Consider the following 27,485-nt stretch of genomic DNA (forward strand, 5'->3'; position numbering starts at 1 on the left):
GCTGCGCTGAAGTCCGCTGAAATGCCTCGAAATACACCGGCCTATCCAGGATGAAGGTGAGTGAAATTTTCGCGACACAATTTTTTTTTTAAATGCGGCGGTTTTTCCGAATACGTCGGGTTTTCGTTCGGCCACGCTCCCCCCCGATTTCCGTTGCGTGCATACCGGCGCCGATGCGCCAAATTCCAATCGTGTGCGCCAAAAACCCGGGGCAATTCAGGTACAATCGGCGCAAATCGGAAATATTCGGGTAACACGTCGGGAAAACGCGAATCGGGCCCTTAGTAAATGACCCCCAATGTGTGCCCGTCATACCGTAGTACGGCGGGCACATGTCGGTGCTGGGGAGAGGAGGAGGTGAGCCCATATTTCTACGGAGCGGCACGGTGTCGCACGTGTCCTGCAACGTACTGCTCCCATACGGCGCCGTGGACCCATTGCCATCTATGGGGGAGGTATATATGGCATATATACGTCAGCCGTATATATGCCCCCCATATGTTCGTGTGAATGCAGCCTATGTGTGTGTATATGTGATGTGTGCAGGAGTGAAGAGCTGTATGCTTATGTATATTATTATAGAAATGTGTGTATATAGGTGAGTGTAATATGCATATTGTAAAGCTGGAAAAGGGGGCCCCATTCAAAAGTCTGCTATGGGGCCCGGTCTCTCCTCAGTACACTGAACAGTATATAAATCCTCCCGTAATGTATATAATATATACAGTACCCTGTACAGTATATACCTCCATATATTCCATATGTAATACCTCCTGTGCACTTATACTCCGTGTACAGCTCCTCACCTATGGTCAGGCTGGGACATGTAGTCCTCCCTCAGTGATCCCAGAGCTGGAAGGCTCCGCGCAGGGCGGGAACTTCACCTCAGGAGGCGGCGCGGGGGATTGTGGGAGTGTCCTGGGGGGAGACAGACAGGCTGAAGCGCGGGAATCATCGCTCCCAGAATCCCCCGCGCGCCTCAGAAGCGATCCGCTTGCGGTGTCCTTACCACAGAGTTACCGGCCCTCAGCATGAGCGTGGACGCCCTGTACCAGCACATCGTGCACACACAGCAGCAGGCACAGGAAAGACGCAGGCTCCTCCAGGAGGGTGAATGCTCGTCTCCATAGTAGTCGGTGTACACTGTATGTTACCTATATGTTGTGGAGGCCTGGGTCATCCTCCATGTAGTAGTATTGAAGTGGCCCTAGCTGTGCCCCCTGCAGCCCATTCTACCACCTTCTTGTCCTGCTACCTAGAATACATATTGTTTTAGTATAAAATGAACACTACTGGATTTAGAAGATAAATGATGGCTTAGTTTAATCCCTTTATTATGTTATATGAGATTTATAAAAATGATAAGAAAAACAATTCATAAAATCTAGTATATATTATTTTTATTTTTGCTCTTATATTTACACATTTTTGATATAAAGAAAGTAGATTTCCATATAACCTCCTCTCTCTGTCATCCACTGATTACTAATTGGGGTCCTGGTGTCCACACTGCCCCCTGATCAACATGTGACAATTGTACAAGGATTTGTCCATGAAATAAAGGAGCTGCTGTGTATATTGGGGTACATTTACTTACCCAAGTTCCCTGAAAGTGCATTGTCTGCTGTGCACCCGATATCAGTTCACCTTCTTCTTCCCGGTGCATGAAAGGGTGATGCCACACATGGCGTTTTGAATCTGTTTTTGGCCCGTTTTTTAAGCAAAACACATGCTTTTTGCTTAAAAACGGGCCAAAAATGGATTCCAAACAGTTTCAAAACGGATTCAATACGCCTTGTGTGGCATCACCCTAAGTGCTTGATCTTGTGAAACTATTTGAAATTTAAATCCCACGCACAGTCGGATCCTCCGACAGCACGCTCCCCAATCCGCCAAAATACAATAGACATAATGCCAGCACAGACATCTGTTAAATACCTATCACTGCCGTGTAACCCCTGAAAACAGTGCATAGTCCGACAAAAGTGTGACCCTTAGTAAATAAGCCCCATTGTTTTCTTCCATTTTGCAAAGGCATTCAACACTGTCCCTCATAGAAGCCTGATGGGTAAAATAAGGTCTAGCAGTTTGGAAGGAATCATTTACAATTGGATAGAAAACTGGTTTAGGGTGTGGTCACACGTTCAGTTTTTCAGATGCAGTTTTTCATGCAGCCCTTCTTAAAGAGGACCTGTCACCCTTAAAATGGCACTAGGAGCTACAACAGTCCCATCAGTGTTACACTCCTAACGTTATCGGAAACCTGTGATAACGATAACAGACACTTCTGCGCTCCGGCGTATTCATGTGGGGGCGGTCCAAGGTGCTACCTCATCCCCGGACCACCCCTCTCACTCCATAGGCCATCGGTAATCCGTCACCATGACAGCCTTCCGAAGGGGCGTGGTGGGGGAGTGTCGTCCGGCTCAGTACCCCTGTACTTTACAATTTTTCTTAGTTTTAGCTCCTATCACTTAGTGATGGTCACTGTAAGACTGAAAAAGTTTTTAAAATAATATCATTTCTGATTATACACACAAGTATTCTATTAAGAATAGTGTTTTATTTATAATTTTTAGACATCAAGTACAGGCGGTCCCCTACTTAAGGACACCCGACTTACAGACAACCCATAGTTACAGACGGACCCCTCTGCCCACTGTGACCTCTGGTGAAGCTCCCTGGATGATTTTCTATAGTCCCAGACTGCAATGATCAGCTGTAAGATGTCTGTAATGAAGCTTTATTGATAATTCTTGGTCCAATTACACCAAAAATGTTGAAACTCCAATTGTCACTGGGGCAAAAGAAAAAAAATTGTCTAGAACTTCCATTATAAAATATACAGTTTCGACTTACATACAAATTCAACTTAAGAACAAACCTCCAGACCCTATCTTGTATGTAACCCGGGGACTGCCTGTATTATAGAAATATTAACTAAGCTATTAACAGAGCCATTAGAGGCTGTCTCCGACTTAAGGACAGCCCCCTTGTTACAGACTGACTTCTCTTATTACTGTGACCTCTGGTGAAGCTCTCTGGATGCTTTACTTTAGTTCTAGGCTGCAATGATCAGCTGTAAGGTGTCTGTATACAAGTTTCATTGATAATCCTTATTCCCATGACGGCACATCCCAGCACTAAATTTTGAAAAAACATTTGTCATGGGGCAAAACAAATTTACAAGTTACAATTATATAATATTGTTCCAACTTACATACAAATTCAACTTAAGAACAAACCTAAAGAACCAATCTTGTATGTAACCTGCCTGTATTTCTCTTCTAATTCCCCTAGTTAACTAAGCCATTATTTGTCTTCTCATCCCCCTAGTTCCAGCTTATACTGTATCTAATCTTTTCTCTTTGTTAAGTAAAATCAAAAATCAACATCTGCCATGAGCGAATCGCGGAGGTAAAACAGGAGCTACAAGGAGCAACGAGGACACAAGAGGAGAAGGTGAGGAACATGCGATCAGTCTGTTTCCTCCAGCACTATGAACCTGCATGTTACATGTGCAGATACAGGAGCGTCTCAAAAAATTAGAATATCAGCAAAAAGTCTTTTTTTTTCAGTAATTCAAAAAATATATATACTCATATATCGTATCAAAATCATTACAAACAGAGTGAACTTTATTTCTGTTAATGTTGATAATTATGGCTACAGCCAAGGGAAACCCAGGAGTCATTAACTTAGAAAATTACAATAATTAACCCAAAACACCTGCTTCCTAAGGCTTTTTAAAAGGTCCCATAGTCTGTTTCAGTAGGCGATACAATCATGGGGAAGACTGCTGACTTGACATATGTCTAGAAGACAGTCACTGACACTCCAAAAGGAGGGTAAGACACAAAAGGACCCTGCTGAAGAAGCTGTTCACACAGTGCTGTAGCACAACATATTATTGAAAAGAGTGGAAGGAAAAAATGTAGAAAAAGGTGCACAAGTAGCCGGGATAATGGCAGCCTTGATAGGATTGTTAAGAAAGGGCCATTCGCAAGAAGTGGACTTCTGCTGGAGCTTCCGCACACAGACTTATCCAGGACATGGGCTACAAGCAGAGGTCGCATTAACGCCTCACCACGCGTCATAGACGCGTGATGAGGCGCCATTACCCCCCAAAATAATTGCCATGCGTAAAGTTACGCTTGGCAATTATTCTCTGTAGCGCGCAGGCTGAGCGGTTCAGCGCACGCTGCAAATGAGTTAAATGTCAGTAGCGCGATCACAGCGCGCGCTGGACCGCTCAGCGGGACACGTGACTGGGGGCGGGCCGGAGTGAGAGCACCCGCCCCAGGGGAGACATGTGGGCAGTGGCGTACCGTCCGCGGTCGCCATTGAGACTGGACCCATCAGAAGGGGGGGGGGGGGGCGGTGCTGTCACTAATGCCGCTCTTTCCCCAGCTCTCCCCTGACCCCCTCCCCCCTCGTCCGCTGCTCGGCTCCTCGGCTTCTCTGCTTCCCGGCTCTCCGGTTCCTCTACTCCTCCGCCCGAATGCGAAAGACAGCCGACTGTAAGTCCCTCTATGTATGTGCTGTGGTGTGTGTGTGTGTGTGTGCTGTGTTGTGTATATGGTGTGTGTGTGTGCCCTGTGAGTGTATGGTGTGTGCGGGTGTGTGTGCACTGTGAGTGTATGAATATGCTGTGTGGGTGTATGGTGTGTGCGGGTGTGTGTGCACTGTGAGTGTATGAATATGCTGTGTGGGTGTATGGTGTGTGCGGGTGTGTGTGCACTGTGAGTGTATGAATATGCTGTGTGGGTGTATGGTGTGTGCGGGTGTGTGTGCACTGTGAGTGTATGAATATGCTGTGTGGGTGTATGGTGTGTGCGGGTGTGTGTGCACTGTGAGTGTATGAATATGCTGTGTGGGTGTATGGTGTGTGCGGGTGTGTGTGCACTGTGAGTGTATGAATATGCTGTGTGGGTGTATGGTGTGTGTGCACTGTGAGTGTATGAATATGCTGTGTGGGTGTATGGTGTGTGCGGGTGTGTGTGCACTGTGAGTGTATGAATATGCTGTGTGGGTGTATGGTGTGTGCGGGTGTGTGTGCACTGTGAGTGTATGAATATGCTGTGTGGGTGTATGGTGTGTGCGGGTGTGTGTGCACTGTGAGTGTATGAATATGCTGTGTGGGTGTATGGTGTGTGCGGGTGTGTGTGCACTGTGAGTGTATGAATATGCTGTGTGGGTGTATGGTGTGTGCGGGTGTGTGTGCACTGTGAGTGTATGAATATGCTGTGTGGGTGTATGGTGTGTGCGGGTGTGTGTGCACTGTGAGTGTATGAATATGCTGTGTGGGTGTATGGTGTGTGCGGGTGTGTGTGCACTGTGAGTGTATGAATATGCTGTGTGGGTGTATGGTGTGTGCGGGTGTGTGTGCACTGTGAGTGTATGAATATGCTGTGTGGGTGTATGGTGTGTGCGGGTGTGTGTGCACTGTGAGTGTATGAATATGCTGTGTGGGTGTATGGTATGTGCGGGTGTGTGTGCACTGTGAGTGTATGAATATGCTTTGTGGGTGTATGGTGTGTGCGGGTGTGTGTGCACTGTGAGTGTATGAATATGCTGTGTGGGTGTATGGTGTGTGCGGGTGTGTGTGCACTGTGAGTGTATGAATATGCTGTGTGGGTGTATGGTGTGTGCGGGTGTGTGTGCACTGTGAGTGTATGAATATGCTGTGTGGGTGTATGGTGTGTGCGGGTGTGTGTGCACTGTGAGTGTATGAATATGCTGTGTGTGTGTGCACTGTGAGTGTATGAATATGCTGTGTGGGTGTATGGTGTGTGCGGGTGTGTGTGCACTGTGAGTATGAATATGCTGTGTGAGTGTATGGTGTGTGCGGGTGTGTGTGCACTGTGAGTGTATGAATATGCTGTGTGAGTGTATGAATATGCTGTGTGGGTGTATGGTGTGTGCGGGGGTGTGTGCACTGTCAGTGTATGAATATGCTGTGTGGGTGTATGGTGTGTGCGGGGGTGTGTGCACTGTCAGTGTATGAATATGCTGTGTGGGTGTATGGTGTGTGCGGGTGTGTGTGCACTGTCAGTGTATGAATATGCTGTGTGGGTGTATGGTGTGTGCGGGTGTGTGTGCACTGTGGGTGTATGGTGTGTGCGGGTGTGTGTGCACTGTGAGTGTATGAATATGCTGTGTGCGGGTGTGTGTGCACTGTGAGTATGAATATGCTGTGTGATTGTATGGTGTGTGTGCACTGTGAGTGTATGAATATGCTGTGTGAGTGCTGTTTGTTTATGTGTGTGCAGTTGCGCTGTGAGTGTATATGGTGTGTTTACATTGTGAGTGTATGAATATGATGTGTGTGTTTATGCTGTACGTATGCGTATTTGTTTTGTGTATGCAGCATGTCTGTATATACTGTATGTGTGTACATGCTGTATGTATGAAGGGGTAAGCAGCGCTCACCCCCTCCTCCTGTCCCGTGTGCCCGCCGTGCACACGTCGCCCTAAGGGGAAGGGGGCCCCATGCAGAAGTTTGTTATGGGGCCCAGCCTCTTCTAGTTACGCCACTGCATGTGGGCCACGAAGCTGCTGCTCCCCGTCCTGCTCCATCTCTACCTGCCCGCAGCTGCCTGCGTTTGTGATCGACGGGGCCTAAGAGCAGTGCCGGGTGAGTGTAGTGTGTGCAGTGTTGTGAGTGTGTGCAGTGTTGTGAGTGTGTGCAGTGTTGTGAGTGTGTGCAGTGTTGTGAGTGTGTGCAGTGTTGTGAGTGTAGTGTGTGCAGTGTTGTGAGTGTAGTGTGTGGAGTGTGTGCTGTGAGTGTGGAGTGTATGCGGTGTTGTGTGCTCTGCTGTGAGCGTGTGCTCTGCTGTGAGCGTGTGCTCTGCTGTGAGCGTGTGCTCTGCTGTGAGCGTGTGCTCTGCTGTGAGCGTGTGCTCTGCTGTGAGCGTGTGCTCTGCTGTGAGCGTGTGCTCTGCTGTGAGCGTGTGCTCTGCTGTGAGCGTGTGCTGTGCTGTGCTGCGAGTGGGGAGTGTGTGTGTTGTGTGCGGTGAGTGTGTGTGTTGTGTGAGTGTGCTATGTGTATTACCGCATACTCCTCCTCGGGTAAAAATACTCCTCAAAAATGTTGAGAGGAGTATTTTTACCCTTCTGGAAAAATGTTAGTGCGACCTCTGGCTACAAGTGTCGTCATATTCATGTGTCACTCACTTTCCTTGGCTGTAGCCAAAATCGTCAACGGTAATATAAATAAACACTTGAAAAAGTTCACTCTGTAATGAAAAGTACAACTATTTGCTGAAATTCTAATTTATCGAGAAGCTTTTGTATGTACACAATGGGGGTCATTTACTAAGGGCCTGATTCGCGGTTTCCCGACGTGTTACCCGAATATTTCCGATTTGCGCCGATTTTTCCTGAATTGCCCTGGGATGTTTGCGCACGCGGATTGCGCAAAAATCGGATTGCGGCGCATCTGCGCCGGCGTGCACACGATGGAAATCGGGGGGCATGGCCGAACGAAAACCCGCCGGATTCAGAGAAACCGCCTGCATTTAAAAAAAAAAAAAAAAAGTGTTGCTGGACACTCGCTTACCTGCACCCACCAATGGATCGTGAACTCCGGCGGACTTCAGCACAGCAGCGACACCTGGTGGACGTTGGAGGAACTGCCTTAGTGGTTCGCCGGAAGATCCGAATCCACCGCAAAGAACGCGTCGCTGGATCGCGAATGGACCGGGTAAGTAAATCTGCCCCAATGACTGCACCATTAGAATAGTGAGTGCAGCTCTGGAATATAAAACAGGATGTAACTCAGGATAAGTAGTGTCATGTATGTACACAGTGACTGCACCAGCAGCAGATTAGTGAGTGCAGCTCTGGAGTATAATACAGGATGTAACTCAGGATCAGTACAGGATAAGTAATGTCATGTATGTACACAGTGACTGCACCGGCAGCAGAATAGTGAGTGCAGCTCTGGGGTATAATACAGGGTGTAACTCAGGATCAGTACAGGATAAGTAATGTCATGTATGTACACAGTGACTGCACCAGCAGCAGAATAGTGAGTGCAGCTCTGGAGTATAATACAGGGTGTAACTCAGGATCAGTACAGGATAAGTAATGTCATGTATGTACACAGTGACTGCACCAGCAGCAGAATAGTGAGTGCAGCTCTGGAGTATAATACAGGATGTAACTCCGGATCAGTACAGGATAAGTAATGTCATGCATGTACACAGTGACTACACCAGCAGCAGAATAGTGAGTGCAGCTCTGGAGTATATTGCTAGATCAGGACAAGGATACTGTTATATGTATGCCCAGCATTGCATAAAACCACTTTGTTACTGAGTCTTCTCAGGTTGCCATCATGTTAGAGAGAGGATTCCAGGTAGATCTGTTGAAAAACCGTCAGGAAGGTCTGAAGACGCAGGAGATGGAGCTTCTTAGAGAAAATCAGGATCTGCTTTCTAATCTTGTAGGTACAGGCTGTTTGAAGTGATGTATTTTGTGTGATTAGATATGACTGCAGCGGTGGCAGGGGAGATGTCAGGGGCTTCTGCCATCACAAAACAAAATGTTAATTATTTCTCAAATTACATATTAAGCAAAATCCCTTCAATCCTTGGTAATCTGAGACTCGTGTCCGTCACTGATCTGCTCTGTAATGTGGAACAGTGGCAGAAGATTACTGCAGCCGCATTGTGCTAATAGCATTTATCAAAATCCCCTTCATTATATTGTAATACATTACTAATGCTGTAAATTTCCATATGCCAAATATTTCTGCATTAGAGATGAGCGAGCACTAAAATGCTCGGGTGCTCGTTATTCGGTACAAACTTTTCCCGATGCTCGAGTGCTCGTACCGAATAACGAGTCCCATTAAAGTCAATGGGAGACCCGAGCATTTTTTCACTGACAGAACACATTAAAAGAACAGTGTTACAGAACACATTACACATGTTTCCAGATCTTTTTCTTGCAAGAATACATTGAAAAAACACTATTCTTCACTTTGCAGGTGTTCGTGCACATCTCCGAACTTAGCGGGAGACACGCGCAAACACCTGCAAAGTGAAGAATAGTGTTATTTCAATGTGTTCTTACAAGGAAAACTGTAAACATGTGTAATGTGTTGAAGAACAGCGTAAACACTGTTCTTCACTGTCTTTTATTAATTTAATGCTTGAACTCGAGCCGGTGAGATACTCGTCCGAGTAACGAGCTGGTCCGAGTATGCTAATACTCGACCGAGCAGTATACTCGGACGAGTATACTCGCTCATCTCTATTCTGCAAATATTATGCCTGCAAATCCCATCCCTACTACAGAATACTCAACCAGGAACTTGTGGTGCTAAGGGTGCGTTCATATGTGCCGTTTACATTGCAACAGTGGTGAAGAGATTTGCCCAATTGCATTGTGTTAACATTGTGTTTTGTGCTAACATCTGAACCTTCTAGTAATTAGACTTATGGTCGTGGTGGCATTTGTGCCTCTTTACTGCCTTTTGAATAAGGTCTTATACATTTGGAGCATTAGCCAGAGGTAGGTTTGCGGCAGAATGTCCATTTTAAGTCAACTTTTTCCCTGTTCCTGGCAAAAAAAACCTATTAGTAAAAAACGGAACATATTCCGGAGAATGAAGAAATAAAATTGCATTACAACTAAAAAAGATTAAAAGTATAAAATGTCATATACAAGGTCAAAAGTACCTCTTACTATACATTAGCAGCAATAACGATGCTGGTTTTATGTTTTAGCATATATATATATGTATTAGATGATAAAAATAGATAAAATTGGGGCAGGTAATAAAGGTGTTTCACTGCTAGTTACAAGTAAATGTCACTTTGAATGCTGTGGAGTAACATCTTATCTTGCTTTGTATATACTCTTTTTCCCAAAGCTTAACCCATACGGCTATATACGTCCTACTTGCACATGCCCTGTGCAGAAAGGACGTTTATAAAAGTCATGACAGTGACGATATTCAAATGGATATATCTCCTGGACCCTGGTACCTAGAAACACTGTTCTGGTGTCATATTAAATCAGATGATTCATAGAACCAGAGTAAAGTTGTAGTAAAAAATTGTTATAAAAACAGCTTTCTATTTCCAAGAGTTCCAATTGTAACTTTAAGAGTGGATATCTCCGGTTCTGTGAAGGTTCTGTGTGAGATATTGGCATTTGAAGTCTGCCCCCCTCCAGCTTGTCAGCTGAAGTCAGAATGTAGAGGAGGCTGCAGGAAAGAATTAGCTTAGAGTTTGCAGATTAGCAGAAGTACATGCACCCTCTGCATTTGTAGCTGAACTTGGGGTGATGGCATGATGCTGTACATACAACCAAACTATAAACAAAATATCAAACTTTATTTACACATATGCAATTTTGACAAACACTGACCAATTTAAAAACACTTAAAACGTGTAACAAGTACACAAAACAGGACTCAATGGGATGAAAAGTATCCAAGTCATCCCAAGAAAACCACCCTGGCTACAACAAATCTTATCTGGTGTTGATGAATGTGCAATAAGAGCTCCCAAAGGGAATCAGCTCTCCCCTGATGAAGTCACTTTAGGTGACGGAACGCGTGGGGCATCACGACCCCCTGGCTGTCTCTGGTGTTGTCTGGTAAATTACCATGATTTTGTATATATATGGGTGATACACAGTGCCTTATTTCTTATGATTGTTATGTAGGACAAGTTTACTATACTGTTGTGTTACCATGCACCTTATATAGCTGATTCCCTTTGGGAGCTCTTATTGTACATTCATCAACACCAGATAAGATTTGTTGTAGCCAGGGTGGTTTACTTGGGATGACTTGGATACTTTTCATCCCATTGAGTCCTGTTTTGTGTACTTGTTACACGTTTTAAGTGTTTTTAAATTGGTCAGTGTTTGTCAAAATTGCATATGTGTAAATAAAGTTTGATATTTTGTTTATAGTTTGGTTGTCTTGACACGCTTTCTTCTTGTATACAATTGCTGGTATTTTTGTGTCTATAAAACAACCAGTGCATATTGGCTGTGCAGGACCCACACCCTTCTTTTATGATGCTGTACATATTTATAATTTATTTTAGTAAAAGTTTATTCAGTCTTACTAATTATTAAAAAAAAAAAATCGGAAAAATGACAAAAATGTCTTTTTTTCACATTTGTAGTCATTTACCGGCTAATTTTATTTTTTTTAAAAGTATTTATTTTTGCAGTTTTTGAATTTTTATACAAACATAATAAACAAAACCAAAAATCAAGATTGTCTGTCACATATTTCCTTCCCCCCAATACAGGATTATTATATAACAGCCATGGTAACAGTCAGGATCTTACTGTGTTTCAAAACTACCTGAGGGATATTACACAGTAGATAACAGCAGGATACTGCAGCCAGACATCTTGTTACAACACAAATAACTATTGACACAGGGACAATCAGTCACACACACACACACACACCAGCACGCTCAGTCTCCTTCATCATGGAGAGGAGTATATATCACATGTGATTATAGGGCAGTATGGGGAGTCGCGCACCATCTGGACCAGATGCGGTCAAACTTCTGGGGACACTTCCTGTTGGTATACAGGGACCGGTAGTGGGGAATGACACTATTAATGAGTAGTATCCATCTTTTTAATGGAGGGGGCTCCTGGTCCTTCCAGGTCATCACCACCACTTTTCGGGCGTAGTATAGGACAAACCTAAAGAAAATTTTGTCATAGTGGCCATTGACAACTTCGTTTATGATGCCGAGGAGACACACAGAGGGAGATAGTAAGCGTGGGAAATCAAAGTATAAATTAAGGAACTCCAGCACTTCGGACCAGAAGACATGGACCCTAGGGCAGGACCAGACACAATGCAGGAAGGATCCGACTTCAGCCTGACAGCGAAAGCAAAGATCATTAGGCATTGCTCCCATGCGAAATAGTCTAGCAGGGGTGAAGTATACTCTATGGAGGAATTTAGATTGGATCAGGAAGTCCCTCGCACTCACTACAGATGTGAAGTAGGACAGTTCGACCTCCCTCCAGTCATCATCTGACAGGTCAGGGATATCCTGTCTCCAGCGTTCACAGGCTCTATCAAACGGTCTGGACTTTTGCTCTTGTAGGAGAGCATAGCACTGAGTGAGTGGCTTAGGGAGGTCCGGGGTACTCATCAGAGTCTCTAGTTTGGAGAATTTCACTGTCAGGCTGAAGGAGCCGAATTGGGCTTTGAATGCGTGTCGCAGTTGCGTGTAATGGAAGCTGGCCGTATTGGGTACAGTATGTCTCTCCCTTATCTCGTTAAAGCTGAGTAATTCTGTTTCCGGGGATAAGAGCTGGCCTACAAATTTCACCCCCGCTGCCCCCCACATTGTCCAGCCCGGGAGGGAGAGGAAGTGAGAAAGCCACGGATTGAGCCATAATGGAGTCCTAGGCGAGAGAGGGGGAGAGCTGCTCGGTTCTACCAGGGATTGTGCCCTACGCCAGCACACCGCTACCGTACGTAGGGGAAGTGGGGTATCAGATGGGGACTTATACCTGTACAGCAGGTTTGTAAGGGCCTCGTAGGAACCTACCAGGGCACCAGCCAGTGCAGTAGCTGCATTACCCATGTCTATATCTATCCACCACTGGGCATATACTAGCTGGGAAGCCAGGTAATAAAGATACAGATCCGGGGCAGCCAGTCCACCCCTAGACTTGGGAGCCTGAAGCAGCGCTAGACTGAATCGCGGGGCGCTACTCTGCCAGTAGAAGGACCTGAGAATGCCGTCCAAGCGTTTAAACAGACTCTTAGGAAGTAGTATAGGGCAGGCATGGAAAAGGTACAGAAACTTAGGGAGAAAAATCATTTTGAATATATTAATACGCCCGTACAAAGACAAGGGGAGAGTGGACCAGGCTTTTAGGCGCGATTCCGTTGCAGCTATCAGGGGTGTAATGTTTAACTCCGTAAATGCCTGGACCTTGCGTGACACCTGGACTCCCAGATATTTAAAGGTGGACACCACCCGAACTGGGACGGGGAGGGAGTGTACCCCTACATCAGATAAGGGAAAGAGGGCCGATTTGTCCCAGTTAACCCGAAGACCTGAGAACCCCCCATAACGTTCTATCAGGGACAGAAGGGATTCCAGAGAGGGGCCCACATCCCCAAGATATACAAGTGTATCATCAGCATAGAGAGATACCTTCTCAATAATAGTACCTCTAGTTATGCCCTTAATGCCCTCAGAGTGGCGGATCGCCACAGCAAGGGGCTCAATGGCGAGTGCAAAGAGGAGGGGAGATAGTGGGCAACCCTGTCTAGTGCCCCTAGCCATAGGGAGAGTAGGTGAGATGTTAAGATTAGTCCGCACCCTAGCCTTGGGATCGTTATACAGTAGCTTAACCAATGCTGTAAATCGAGGGCCAAAACCCATTCTAGGCAAAAGGGTCCACAAATAGGGCCACTCCACAGAATCAAACGCCTTACAATTGTCTAAGGATAATATAAACCCTGGGTCTGGAGACCGCTCCGCCTCTGCTATGTTCAGGTGTAGTCTTTGTATATTTATGTCAGTTCCCCTCCCAGGCATAAAACCTGTCTGGTCTGGGTGAACCAATGATAATATTACTTTATTAAGCCTTGTTGCCAGAATTTTTGCTAGTATTTTAACATCTGAGTTTAGGAGGGAAATTGGGCGGTATGAGTCAGGAAGCAGGGGATCCTTGCCAGGCTTAGGAAGAACTACAATAAGGGCCTCTCGCATGGAGTCGGGGAGGGAACCACTATCAAGCGCATCGGAGTACAGGCTGAGGAGAAGGGGGACCAGAGTCTCACAGTTATCCCTGTACCACTCACCTCCCAGCCCATCAAGTCCAGGTGTCTTACCGGGGGGCAACGATTGGATGGCCAGTTCCACCTCCTCTGCCGAGAGCGGAGCATCAAGCTCCGATGACTGTGCCTGTGTGAGCCTCCAAAGTGGAAGACTGTCAAGGAATCCGGAGATCTCGACGGAAGAGGCGGACAATCTGGAGCTGTAAAGAGAAGAATAGTAGTCATGAAATACCAAGTTAATGGCCCGGGGTTCTGTGATCAATGCTCCGTTACCATCAACAATAGAGGGAACGGAAGCACAGGGGCGTTCAGCCCGCGATAAATACGCAAGTAGCTTCCCGTTTTTATCTCCAAATTCAAAGATGGACGCTTCCCTGGCTAGCAGGCGTTTGCTGGTGCGCTCCTTCACTACAGCTAGATGATTCCTCTGCGCCTGAGCCCAAGTCTTTTTATTCCCCGGAGTAGGTTTCTCTAGATAATCCTTTTCTGCAGTCACCAGTACAGCCGTCAGCCTTTCCTCCTGGGCATTTAAGGACTTCCTATGGCCAGCTACCCCCGACATGAATGCCCCCCGCACCGAGGACTTGTACGAGTCCCAGACTAGAAGAGGATCAGGATGGGTTGAGTGTACATCCCAGAACTCGCTGTGCGCAGCCCTAACAGTACTCTGGACCGCTGGGGACAGGAGCCAAGCCGGGTGCAGGCGCCATAAGCGGGAGTCGCTGGGGGGGCCTATAAGGAGACTAATGAACAAGGCGGAGTGGTCTGACGCACTGCGCGGGCAATAGGATATCTGGTCAACGTGCTGCATCATATCGGGGGAGACAAAGGCCAGATCAATCCGAGAGAAGCTCTTATGAACAGAGGAATAAAATGAATATTCTCTCTCTTGAGGGTGTTTACTACGCCAAACATCGGCGAGGTCTAGAGAGGTGAGCCACTCATTCAGACGGACCGAGCCTGTGTCAAGACCACTTGTACGATCCAAGGATGGGTTAGGGACTGCATTGAAGTCACCAATACAGAGTAACGGGCTTGGAGGCATAGCAGCCAGCTTACTGGATATTAGGTGCAATACTGCTGGATCAAAGGGAGGTGGGACATAAATAGACGCAATAGTAAAGGTAAAACCCCACAAGGCACAATGTATGACTACATAACGGCCAAAGTGATCCGGTGCTACCTGTATGACCTCTATGGGAAGCGCTTTGGATATGAGTATGGATACTCCCCTGGCGTAAACAGAGTAGGAGGAATGGTAACCTCTAGCCACCCAGGCCCGCTTCAGAGAGAGGACCTTCTGACCCGTGAGGTGTGTCTCTTGGATACATACAATATGGGGGGCCTGACGCTTAATGACATCTAACATCAGAGCCCTCTTGAATTTGGAGTTAAGTCCCCTCACATTCCAGCTCATTACCTTAAGTGAAGACATCTTAGCGGAAGGGAAAGGGGTGTGGGGAAGGAGACGTGAGCAACCAAGCATTCATCCTTTCATACCACAAAGACATAGACAGACAGACAACAGTGAGCATAACAAATATAACAGAACTGAACTAACAATCCCAAGAATACAAACCCCCTGTCTAACACCCTAACAGCAGTAGTGTAGACCTATACCCACTAACAGTCAAGTAGTAGAACAGTGGTCCCTAACTCAAGACAAACCTACACCATTTGTCCCGGGACCTTCAACCCTTAATGAATAGATGATCAGGAGGTTATTAGGCAGCCATATTTAGAGAGAACCAAGAGGAAATAGGGGAGGGGGGGGGGGGGAAGGAGGAAGACGCAAGGAGGTAATGGTAGGGGGAGGTAATGGTAGGGGGAGGTGGGAAGGGGGGGGAGGTGGGAAGGGGGGGGGGAGGGAGGGAGAGAATGGAGTGCCATAAATGGCGCACGGTCAAGATGACCAAGAAGAAATCACAAATCAATCACAGGGTACATTTGTGAGGCACGTAAAGTGTAAACAAATATTAGAAAACTGTAACAGTGATTTGGGACCCCTGGATAACTATTCAGGACTAAGTCCAGCACTGTCATTGCATATCAGATAAAAGGATATGTGAGTCCAGTCACTCAGGAGGTGCGGGCCTTGCAGCTGGAGCCCGTGGAGCTGCATCGGCCCAGTGAAGTGCTTCGGTTGGGCAAGTGAAGAATCGAGTCTTCAGACCATCCACTATTCGGAGCATGGCAGGGTACATCATGGAGTATTTATACCCCTTGTCACGGAGACGGGCACGGACCTCGGTGAATTGTGCTCGCTGTTTCCTGACGGATGCAGAGAAATCAGGGTAGAAGGACACTCTGCTGTTGGCATAGAGAATTTCTCCCTTGGTACGGACAGCCCTGAGGATAGAGTCCCTGTCCCTAAAGTGCAGCAGCCGGGCCAGGAAGGGTCTTGGATTGCCCCCTGGAGGGCCAGGGCGGGATGGCACACGATGGGCCCTTTCCACTGTGAAGAACGGGGAGAAGGTATCTGCAGGCAGCATATTTTTGAGCCAATTTTCAAAAAAGGATACCGGATCAGTCCCCTCCACTTTTTCGGGGAGACCAACCACTCTGACGTTGTTCCGTCGCAGGCGGTTTTCAAGGTCGTCCGCTCTGTCGATGGAAGCAGACATTTGGCGCTGAAGCTCTCTTATCTGTGTCGGCATAGGCCTCTGGACATCCTCCACTTCAGATATTCTGCGCTCAGTTTCTGTTATTCGCTCTTTGGCTTTGTGAACATCGTGTCTTAAAAGAACAAAGTCCTGTCGCAGCTCATCCACCTTGGTAACCAGTTTGGATTGGCACCCATTAATGGCCGCCAGCACCTCTGCAAATTTGCGGTCCAGTTCAGTGGCCACGTCAGGCGGATCAGCGCCCTCTTCATAACTTACAAGCTGCGGCGGGCTCTGGGAGCCTTCAAAGAGGGAGGGAGAAGAGTTTGGGGACCCCTGAGGAGAGCAGGGCTGTGTGCGGGAGAATCTCCCCAACTTTTTGGCAGCGTTTGACTGAATCTGTGCAAGGACAGCTTGTGATGTGGAGCATTCCTGCGCATCCAGGGGTTCCAGGGACTGGAATGGAGGATCTTCATGGATGGATTCATCATCCGATGGAGGCGCAGACACCCCGGACGCTGCTTTTTGCAATTTAGCCGTCCTCCTCCGGTTACCCATGGCGTCTGGACAGGGGGGCCAGTGATAAACAATCGAGGAGCCTAGCGTCCAGTAATTAGCAGAGATACAGTCTAATCCCACGTGGAGTATTACAGCGGCACTGCAAGGGTTAATATAGAACAAAACCCAGGAGCAGGGGATCACTGGGAGTATGGTGGGCTGCACAGCTTGGGGTCCCCAGGTGAGAGGAGGGCAGCAGCAGGGGAATTACTTCCCTACCTTATTCCTGGCTGCAGTCCGGCAGTGACAGGGTTAACCCTGCGCGCCTAGGCCTCAGGCAGCGCAGGGGAGACCAGCAAGATGGCGCCTCCGGCCGGATACAGGGTTGGCTGGAGCGCTGCAACGATCCCCTAACAGGGCAGGTCAGCAGCACAGCGGGTCGGCGGCACAGCACGGGGGGGGGGGTTCCCTCCCCCGGTATTCAACACCGCTCCGGTGTGCAGCCGCGATATCGGGCGGCTATGGTCCCGCCGCCGCGCGGGACACGTGGGAGGCCGCAGGAGCTGAAGTGCTGGAGGGGACCGCACGGAGCCGGTGACCGCCGCGATACCGCCACCGGAGTATGGGGGCAAGTACCCGCGGCACCGGGGAGCAGACTGGAGGGGGTACAGGTAAGGATGGCTGCCTGGGAAGGGTGATAGGGTGCCAGGTCCCGGGAGCTCCGCGGTGCACGTCCTCCTAGGTCGGCATCAGGCCACGCCCCCCCGGCTAATTTTATTAAGGAAAAATTTGTAGCTAATTAAACTATCTCGCATGTCATGGAAAATAAATATGATGCAAGGATTCATTGTTTGTGTGGCAAACTATAAGAACTGTTGCATAATATTTCTCTATGATACATAGACTCCCATGTGCAATGTGTGCAGTCCGTGGGATTTGAAAACGCATCCGTTTTTGACCAGTTTTAATTAAGATAATTGGTCAAACCTGTCAAAAACGCATCGGTTTTTTAACAGACTGTTTAGAAACGGGACAAAAACGTGTTAAAAACGCCACGTGTGGCATCGCCCTTATAGGAGTTGCCAACCATTCACCACTATGCACAGGTAAAAAACAGAGCACATGTTTTTTTAAAACAGAATATGGGCAATATTAGAGGACAAATACAGGTAAAATCACTGCTGTCTTTGGTTTTACAGGAAATTTTAGTTTATGAAGTACAGGAGTAGAATCCCAGGCAGAGATCCCAAACCGACTCATAGATTTCTGCTTCAGATGTGAAGTTCATGTGACGTTGGATCTGCAGAATGATTAACAATTACATGGGGCTATTCTATGGTTTGCAGAATCAGATTAGATAAAAAACCTCTGTCTTATTGCCGTTATGGACATATGTGAACAGAATGACAAAAAACCCATTCACATGCATTGGATGCAATGTGTTAGTATTCGCACCAAAATTCTCATCAAATCCTTAATGTGTGTATGAAGCCGCAGGTTATAGTCACCTCTATAAATCTGAAATATCAGACTCTTATCGATTGGGAAAGGGTCTTCTAACCTTTGTTCTCCCCCACTTTAATGGCAGAATATTCTGTATCAGATGTGTATATAATTTAAACAAGGTGCAAGGAAACATTAGTAATACAATGACATTTTCTTCACTGCACCGTCTTTGTTGTTGTGCCCTGTTGCCTGGGTATGATACCCATTTTTCGACTTATGACCTGATTAATTTGCCCGCGGTTTATGTAGCCTGTATTCTACATTTGCTGGTGCAGTGTCCTCACTCACTACTGTTATTTCTAAAAGACCATAATAGAAATAAATCCCTGGTCTTAGCGCTCAGCTGCTGAGTGTCGGTGGGGAAGGCTTAGAGATTGTTGTGTAAAACATCGATTTATTTGCGGCATTCTTGAAAAGAACAGACTTCTCTGACTGAAGCTTAGAGACCCCTGACCTTACCTCAGGCTGAGAGCCATTACCAACAGCGGGGAGACGCTTTTAACGCAGCTGTGGACGATAACAGAACCGCTAGATCAAGCCCAGAGCATAACAAACACCTGCTCCTCCTTCACATGCTGCAACCAGAGATGCAACAGATAGGCAGATGTCACCCGACACAGGACTTTATACCATCCATTCCCACCTGTGGGACCCAACTCACCCCTTTTGACTTGTATGGAGGCCCTGAGGTATCTGTCATTTAGGTGAGGAAACAATGCACTATACAGAACTATTTAGCAGAACATGGAAGACTCCAACTGAGCCCATAATGTGGTACGAGTGTCTGCTCTGTAATGGACCCGTCACAGCATTGTGGCTTCCATTATAATCCAGAAATACAAGACATATAGGAACAGAGCCTAGGAGTCTGGAGTGTGCCTTGTATGGGTGTATGGCTCCTCTGTCCCATTATTGTGTGCTGAAGTTATAGGCTGATAATGTCTACAGTCATGTCTCCATTCTTAGAGGATCAGTTTTATTGTTATAAGCAACAGATAAAGGAAGACATGGCTGCAGAGGAGGAGAAATTCATGAATGAAGTCCAGGACTTTAATAATAATTATGGGATAATGGTGAACAGGAAGGATCTGCTTAGAGAGCGTGCCAAGACCGAAAGTCAGAGTCTGCAGGAGGAGGCTGTGGTGCTGGGACGTGGTAAGTGGTTGTGGTTTACCCCTCTATTTATGCACATGCAGATTTTGGTAGAGGAAGATAAGCTGCTGTAAGACAACTATGACCCATGTTCACACCTCTATATCCTTATGTCCTCCTCTAGACTCCTTTGTCCTTTTCCTCCACCCGACTCCACTGTCCTCCACCCGACTCCACTGTCCTCCTCTCCTCCAGACCCCTCTGTAGTTCTCCTGATTAATCCCACCCATCTATCACTTCACCATCCACTTGTTCCTTTTTTGGGAGTTTTTACCTATAAATGTACTTTTTATGGTCAGATATACATTTTTCACTGCAAATTCCTTAGAAACTGCCTCTTGTGTTTGTCTATCATTACCATCATTTTATATTATTTCTCCCCTAGAAATAGAAACCCTGAGAGCTGAAAACATCCATCTAAACACTCTTCACCGGCAGAAGAACATGTTCCAGAGGAAGCTGAGTGACTTCCAAGAGACTCTCAGAGGTAAAGTGGCATGGCAGTCAACAAGCTCAGCCCAGAGACTGTCACATCCTTTACCCCTTAATGACATGGCCCTTTTTTTGTCTGCTTTTTGGTCCCCACCTTCAAAAATCCATAACTTTTTAATTTTTTTCATCTACAGAGAGGTATGAGGACTTGTTTTCTGTGTAACAAATTGGTAGATCGGGTGGTAGGTGGATCAATGGGTTGTGAGGATAGCCCTATTAAGGGCTAATCCTCACGTCCCCGCACTTTTTTAGTAAGTTTTATTAGCCTTGTATGCAAATTTTTTTATGCGGCTACTGGGGCGTGGAGTAGCCGCATCTGAGGTTACGTGGCGCGGCTACTCCACGCCCCGGTAGCCTCTTTTCCCCTCCTACTCACCATCTTCGGCGCGCAGCTCCTCGTAGCTGCGCGCCCTCGTCCGTAGAATCTGCTGCGCAGATTGGGAGGCGAGAAAAAACATTTGCACCATTTTCTTGTGGGCTCTGTCTTTCACTAAGCGTTCCAAACAAAACCTTGCCTTTATGCTTTGGATCAGTATGATCATGTGGATACCACATTTATATAGGTATTATTGTGCTTTAATAGATTTAAAAAATATTAAAACCTTACGTACAAAAATAATAAAATCTTCATTTTGCCATATTCTGACACCAATAACTTCAATGAGGGAGGGGCTCCTGAGAATGTTACCAGTGCCCCGCCATGCTGTAGATTCACAGGTTGCCACCCTGTATCCCCTTTTCCCTCTGTTCCCTCATCACCCTTCCCCCCCGGGAGGGGAGGGGTAGGCAGTGTATAAGCCTATGAAGCTTAAACACTGAGGGGCTCTGGTAACACCCCCAGGAGCCCTTCAGACTCTATTATAAAAGTCTGACATAGTTATAAAAGGTAATATTAAAAGTAAGAAGGCCATGGATAACAAATATAAGAAGATTACCAGTGTCACGGTGCCTGAATCTATAAGTTAGTGTCCCAGGTTTATCCATGTCCTTCACCGTATTTGCATTTCCATTTTTTGCTCCCTTGCTTTCAAAATTTGCAACTTTTTAAATTTTTCTGTGTATAGAGCTGTATTAGGTAACAAATTGTAAATCCTAGTTGCAGTATGTAAAATACTATAGTATTGCACTTTATGGGAGTTTTGCTCTCGATCTGTAATGTTAAATGTCATGTGATGTTAAAGGGAACTTGTCACCAAGGACCTCATTTTCACTAACGACAGGTTGCAGAAGCCCATCACAGCTGGATTACAAAGATGTCTCTGCCTTTTCTGTGCATTTGTATTACAATATAATTGTGTTCTTTAACTTACCTTGCCCTTTGACAGGATCCTGTTCTGAGTCCCAGGTTTGTTATGGATGCATTTAAAAAAAAAAACATGACTTGTCTGTGCTGCAAACTCCTCAGCTCTCAACCCCCACCTTTGAGCTGTATAGGAGCAGAAAGGTGGGACCTGGCAGTTGAGGAGTAAGTAAGCAGCACAGACAAGTCTCATGTTTTTTTCTTTAAATGCATGAAAAACAAGCATGGGACTCAGAACAGGATTCTGTCAGGGGGAAAGGTAAGTTAAAACACACAATTATATTGCAATACAAATGCACAGAAAAGGCAGAGACATCTTTGTAATCCAGCTGTGATGGGCTTCTGCAATCTGTCTTTAGTTAAAATGAGTTAGTTGGTGACAGGTTTCCTTTAAGAGGATAAAATAACTATTCCTACCCTATCCATATATTATTATTGATGGGCTTCTACCACAGGGAGAATGGAACTCCCATTGGTCCCTTGAATAAATATGCACTCTGCTGCTCCATTCACCATATGTAGCACTGACATGTGTTGTCCTTGGCTATGCTCAGCAGTCCCATAGACTCTATTGCTGCGCTATATAGAATGGATAGAGTATTATGACACGCCCGCTGCCCTATACATTATAGGGGATCGGACCCTAGATTAGTGATGTGTTCCTGTGATTTGTCCACACCACTCATCATGTTATCCCCTGATGATTGCACTCATGTAAATGAAGAACATGAGTCATCAAGAATAAATATTCTGGGGATTTCTATCCAGTCCTTGTGTCGCTTGTGAAACTCAAGTGAATAATCCCATAATGGTATGTCTCTTGCATCTCAGGCCTGGACAAGGAGATCATAGCAGTCACTGGGGTCACGAAAAGACTGGTAGCGGAAAAACTGGCCATCAGAGAGAAGCCCCAGAGTGATCGAGAGTGTCTGAGGTAGGACCCTGATGTATTGCCACGTATGTGCTGCTGCTATCTTCGGTCCCTCCAGGTGACTCCCTGGTCAGAATCTCTCCATGTTGTTATCCACATTTACAGCAGTGGGACAGCCCCTTTAATGAATTTATTTTAATTATGAAGATGAAATCTGCTGTGGAGCAATTCCAGAACATAATCTGCATTCTGCACCCCTACAACTATACACTAAAAAAAAAAAAAAAAACTGCTGGACAATAGATGAGAATAGATCCACAGCAAGAATTCATTCCACTGTATGTATGTCTCACATCCATCGCAGTGCAGAATCTGCAGCAATGTGCGGAATGAGCTCAATATCTCAAGTATGGACACAGCATGGCCGGCCCCTTCTATCATGAAAGGGTAGAAGCAATGATAGAAGCCATTCTGCCCTTTGTAGACTAGAGGATATATACCTGTCACCTGGGTGTTGTATATAATCTCAGTACTAAGGTACAACCACTATGCAGTAGAAGGATACTAGTGGTATTAATTGCAGAGTAGATATAGACCTACAAGTGACAGTAGTGGTATAGGAGAACTCTCATCCATTAGCGCAGGAGGGCGGCCATCCTTAAATGAAGAAATCTCGTTCCCTATTGATTGGTAGCTCGGCCCGAAAGGCAGCGGTCTAATGGGTTTAATCCTTTGGAGGCCTCCTGTGTATTCCTCAGGACTGTATAGACTCCACATCTGTAATAACAGTAATTGTATTACTGTGTTTCGCTGCCTATATCTACTCTTCCAGAGCCAATCGAAGACTCAAATGTGCGGCTAAGTGACTTCTCCATTCTTCAATTACTGAGCTTATATACACAGCAGACAATCGCGAGGTGCAAGATTAAGTGTCAGATATTGAATTAGAAGTTTATGGAAAGATGCAATTTATATGGAGGCCGGGGAAATAGTCGTCTGGGACTAAACTCCTGCTCAGAACTGGATTGTCAGCTTCCTGTCAGATGGGGCTCTGAGATCAGCACTATGCGGCTAAGTGTCATCAGCCTATAGTACAGTGTCACCATAGGTTACATGTTAGGCTGCGGGCACATGAACGTACATTTCAGATGTATTCTAGCCGTTATTTCAATAGTTAGCACGTCTCCATATCTTTCTATGGGTTCACCCACTGCAATAGTTTCTACTCCCCCATGTAATCAAATTATAGAGCAGATCGTATTCCTGCCTGAGTTTGTGGCCCATGCAGCGTTTCTCTATTGTCATCATCACGTGAGCAACGCTCTCCTGCTGATGACACATGGGTCGCAAACGGTGAACAACAGGACCATTGACACAATCATGATGTAGCTTAGAGTGTGTTTTATACTGCAGTTACATCGAGAGCTGCAGTCACAATATGTTATTTTTCATGCTTCTGGCCACACAGCCTTCAATTAGGCATGTTCTATTAACATGCCACCCCCCCCTTTCCCATTCTAATTGTGCCAACCTGCTGCATCACCACTGATAGAGCAGGTCCTATTCCGGCCCGGACGGTCTCTTTCAATTGACAAAACAGAGGCACACAGCCTGTGGTTTGTGGCCCGCTTGAGTACATGAGGTCTTGTACTGTAGAAACTAAAAGAGTTGTCACAATGGGGGGATTTATTAAGACTGCTGCATTGTGCACCCATCTGAATAACCACCCACTCTGTGCCCTGCCATAACAACGTTGGTGTATTGGGTATAAAAGCCACAAAAAGTAGCAACATTTGTGGATTTTGCCCGGATTTGTGATTTTTTTAAAATGAAAACTGGGATAGAAGTCAAGATAAATCTCCTCCTCGTCTTCTACAGTCACATAAAAAGCTGCAGTCACAATTTGGAATTCAACAGTCGCATCAAGAGCTGCAGTCACAATAGGGGGTATTTATCAATATTGACGCTGGGTTTGTGTGCTGTAAGATTGTGGTTCAAGGGGTTAACGTATTGTCATGCTCCGACATCTGTAGGAATACTCTAGTGCACAGTATAGGTTTTATGTATGGATTTGTGCAGTCTGCTGAGCATAAGAAGGGGATTCACAATGTTGAAACTTCTTTTTGCCTTTGGAAGCTTATGGGATATTTGCTGTATATCTCTGGGGCATATGACGAATAAACCCTATACAGGCAGTCCCCGGGTTACGTACAGGATAGGTTCTATAGTTATATTTTTCTTAAGTTGAATTTGTATGCAAGTCGAGACTGTATATAATAGAATTGTAGCTCCAGACAAAAAAAATTTTGCTCCAGTGACAATTTGGAGTTTCAAAATTTTTTGCTGTAATTGGACCAAGGATTATCAATAAAACTGCATTACAGAGAAACCTTAAAGCTTATCATTGTAGTCTGGGAATACAGTAAAATATCCAGAGAGCTTCACCAGACGTTACAGTGGGCAGAGGGCTCAGTCTGTGACTGGGGTTCGTCTGTAAGTCTGGTGTCCTTAAGTAGGGGACCGCCTGTATTATAACTGCAACTTTGGCTGTGACTAGTGCTTGTGACCTGGTTGTGTACCACTAGGACGAGCCCTTCTGGTCACTTAGAGAGTATATTATCCTAAAATCAATTTCATTTCAATCTGGAGGAGCGCGGTCCGAGCTGAAGATAAACGTGTTCTCGCCTCTGCCGGATTCCCGGCCGCCGTCTTTAGTGCCGCACATTTTCCAGGAGATTCAATTTGTCAGCGGATCTGGTGTGTGTGTCAGCGTGTCGATTTCAGCTTGGAGCGCTCTCAGCTCATTATTATCTCCCGGCCTCGGCCGCTGACAAGTCCCCACAAATGAGTCTGACTTGTGTGTGCGCAGGAGTAGGATCTTCCATCCTGCGTTATATTTAATTGTAGTATTTACATTTTAATCAAAGTGAGTATATTTAAGAGCTGGCACCCGCGCCCATGACATTTACTTAAATCATTTTGTCCTCCTGTCGGGGAGAGAATGACTTGCGGGAGATGAACTGCTCAGTAGTTTGTGAAGGTTAAAGCTTACAGCGGGAGGGATAGAAAAAGTGATGACTGACTGCTGATAGCAAAGTGGCAGAGGCTGCACGTCTGCCAGGGCCCCCTCTGCACTGCACATGAATGTTGGACTTGGGGTCTGGACTGCGGTCACTATGAAATAATAATAATAAGTCTTTATATAGTGCACACAGATGACGCAGCGCTGCACAGAGTTTGTGAAATCAGTCCCTGTCCCCAATGGGGCTCACAATCTAATCAACCTACTAAAGTCCCCGGGTTACATACAAGATAGTGTCTGTAGGTTTGTTCTTAAGTTGAGTTTGTATGTAAGTCAGAACTGTATATTTTATCATTGTAACCCCAGCCAGAACTTTTTTGGTCTCTGTGACAATTGGATTTAAAAAATGTTGGGTTGTCATAAGAACCAGGATTAACACTAAAGCTTCATTACAGACACCTGTGATAACTGTTAGAGCTGTTTATTGTAGCCTAGGACTAAAGTACAATAAATTACAAATATCCAGTGGTCCGTTTGTAACTAGGGGTTGTATGTAAGTCGAGTGTTCTTAAGTAGGGGACCGCCTGTAGTACATTCTGAAGTGTGGGAGGAAACCCACACAAACACACAGAGAACATACAAACTCTTTGCAGATGTTGACCCTAGGACATGAACCTAGGTCCCCAGTGCTGCAAGGCTTTAACCACTAATCCGCCGTGCTGCCCAAATGTTCCCCTATGCTAATAATTCTGGATTAAAACACTGTCATTTAGTATCTGTAGCTCCTCTGTAAAGCCATGCGTCTACGTGGTAACAGACTACAAAGAACCCCTGGGCAGTAGTCTTGTATTCACACTCCTATCAATCTGTTTCTTACTTTTTGGTAACATACAGAGAAGATTAGGGTGACTGCAGGTTTGCTTTAAAACTATAGAAAACATTCAATTTGTACTTGATTAAAAGTCTTTTATTAAGTTTCTGTAGCTCCTGTGTAGAGCAATGCATCTCCATGGTAGCAGACTACAAAGAAACCCTGCGATAAGTCGCATGCCTTTCCATCTGTTCCCTACTTTTTGGCAAGATAGACACAGAAGATTAGAAAGAAGTGGAGTGACTGCTGGTGACACAAGGCGGAATATAGGTCAGGACAGGAGTATAGATTTATAGATAGTATAGTATAGATTTAGAACAACTTTGTTGAAAGATTTGTTGCAACTTAAAATTTAGGAAATATTCTGATGAATAATTTCACTTAGTTCCTTTCCTCTGCAGAGCTATGTGTCTCCATGGTGACTACAAAAGATCCATGTGCAGATTTTTTGCCGCCATGCTCATTTCCTTACAGGAGGTTAGAAATAAATGAGGGTGACTACAGGGGGACACTTTTTAGTCTGTTACCATGGAGACATATAGGTCAGCATAGGATGATACATTTATTATCAGCTCTTCATCATGGAAAGGGATAGAAGGGATCTCCCACTTCACTCATATTTTCAGTTGTGTCCCTGGGAAAGTTTGGTAGCCACGTGGTTGCCATCTAAGATGCCACAAGGAATGTTACCCAGCTTTTCCAGACTACATGATCCACCCTGCTTTCTATGTCTCTCACTTTTCTATTGTTGAAAGGTGAGGGACATATAATTAGGCAGATAGGTTGTTGGGGAACGCCTGCATGGACCTTGTGCTGGACATTTTAGGCTTCATTCACCTTCTCCAGGAACAGCTGTAAGACTATAGGACTTTAGACGTATATTTTTGGGACAATCATAAAAAGCCGTGAGCAGGCGGAGCGTCACCGAAAAACACACGGAGAATGAAATGACTGCGCTCCCCTTATAAATCACGTCGGGAACAGGCCCACCAGACCTGAACCGATGCCTCATATCCGTGATGGATCGCCCCAGGGCCGCACCGCGCACAGTTTGGAGAAATATTTGCAATTTAATTTTATGTTAAGTTTCATAAGCAGAAAATATCAATCTTCAGAGCCGTATATTTCATACCAAATGAGTTTCTGTAATAGCAATCTGCTTTCTCACACTGCAACTGTGATCCTGGAAGACGCCATATAGAGGATATACAGGACAAACAAAGATATATACTGTGATGTATCAGTCCTGATAGACGCCATATAGAGGATATACAGGACAAACAGATATATAATGTAATGTATCAGTCCTGGAAGATGCCATATAGAGGATATACAAGAAAAACATAGATATATAATGTAATGTATCAGT

General features: G+C 45.7%; 2 protein-coding genes across 11 annotated transcripts in view; one reads left to right on the top strand and one right to left on the bottom strand.

Moving 5' to 3' along the window:
* GFRA1 (GDNF family receptor alpha 1) overlaps positions 1-910 on the bottom strand; it is a 150,090-nt gene extending 149,180 nt beyond the window's left edge. Inside the window, exon 1 of the mRNA XM_072130847.1 lies at positions 807-910. The gene's annotated coding sequence lies outside the window, so the exon portion shown is untranslated. The remainder of the gene's footprint in view (positions 1-806) is intronic.
* A 12-nt stretch (positions 911-922) lies between these two features.
* The window catches only part of LOC140106403 (pancreatic triacylglycerol lipase-like), a 77,582-nt gene continuing 51,019 nt past the window's right edge, over positions 923-27,485 (top strand). The window contains exons 1-6 of one of the 10 annotated variants that reach the window (XM_072130836.1): positions 923-1,110; positions 3,377-3,462; positions 8,324-8,449; positions 19,398-19,563; positions 19,946-20,047; positions 22,184-22,286. In XM_072130836.1, coding sequence (XP_071986937.1) covers positions 1,032-1,110; positions 3,377-3,462; positions 8,324-8,449; positions 19,398-19,563; positions 19,946-20,047; positions 22,184-22,286 — 662 coding nt within the window. In that variant the 5' untranslated portion in view covers positions 923-1,031. Of the gene's footprint in view, positions 1,146-3,336; positions 3,463-3,556; positions 3,849-8,323; positions 8,450-19,397; positions 19,564-19,945; positions 20,048-22,183; positions 22,287-27,485 lie in introns of those variants that run through there. The other 9 variants (XM_072130837.1, XM_072130838.1, XM_072130842.1 and 6 more) reach the window with 9 other exon arrangements.

Source organism: Engystomops pustulosus, chromosome 11 (genome assembly GCF_040894005.1).
Source record: "Engystomops pustulosus chromosome 11, aEngPut4.maternal, whole genome shotgun sequence".
In the NCBI taxonomy this organism is placed as follows: Eukaryota; Metazoa; Chordata; class Amphibia; order Anura; family Leptodactylidae; genus Engystomops; species Engystomops pustulosus.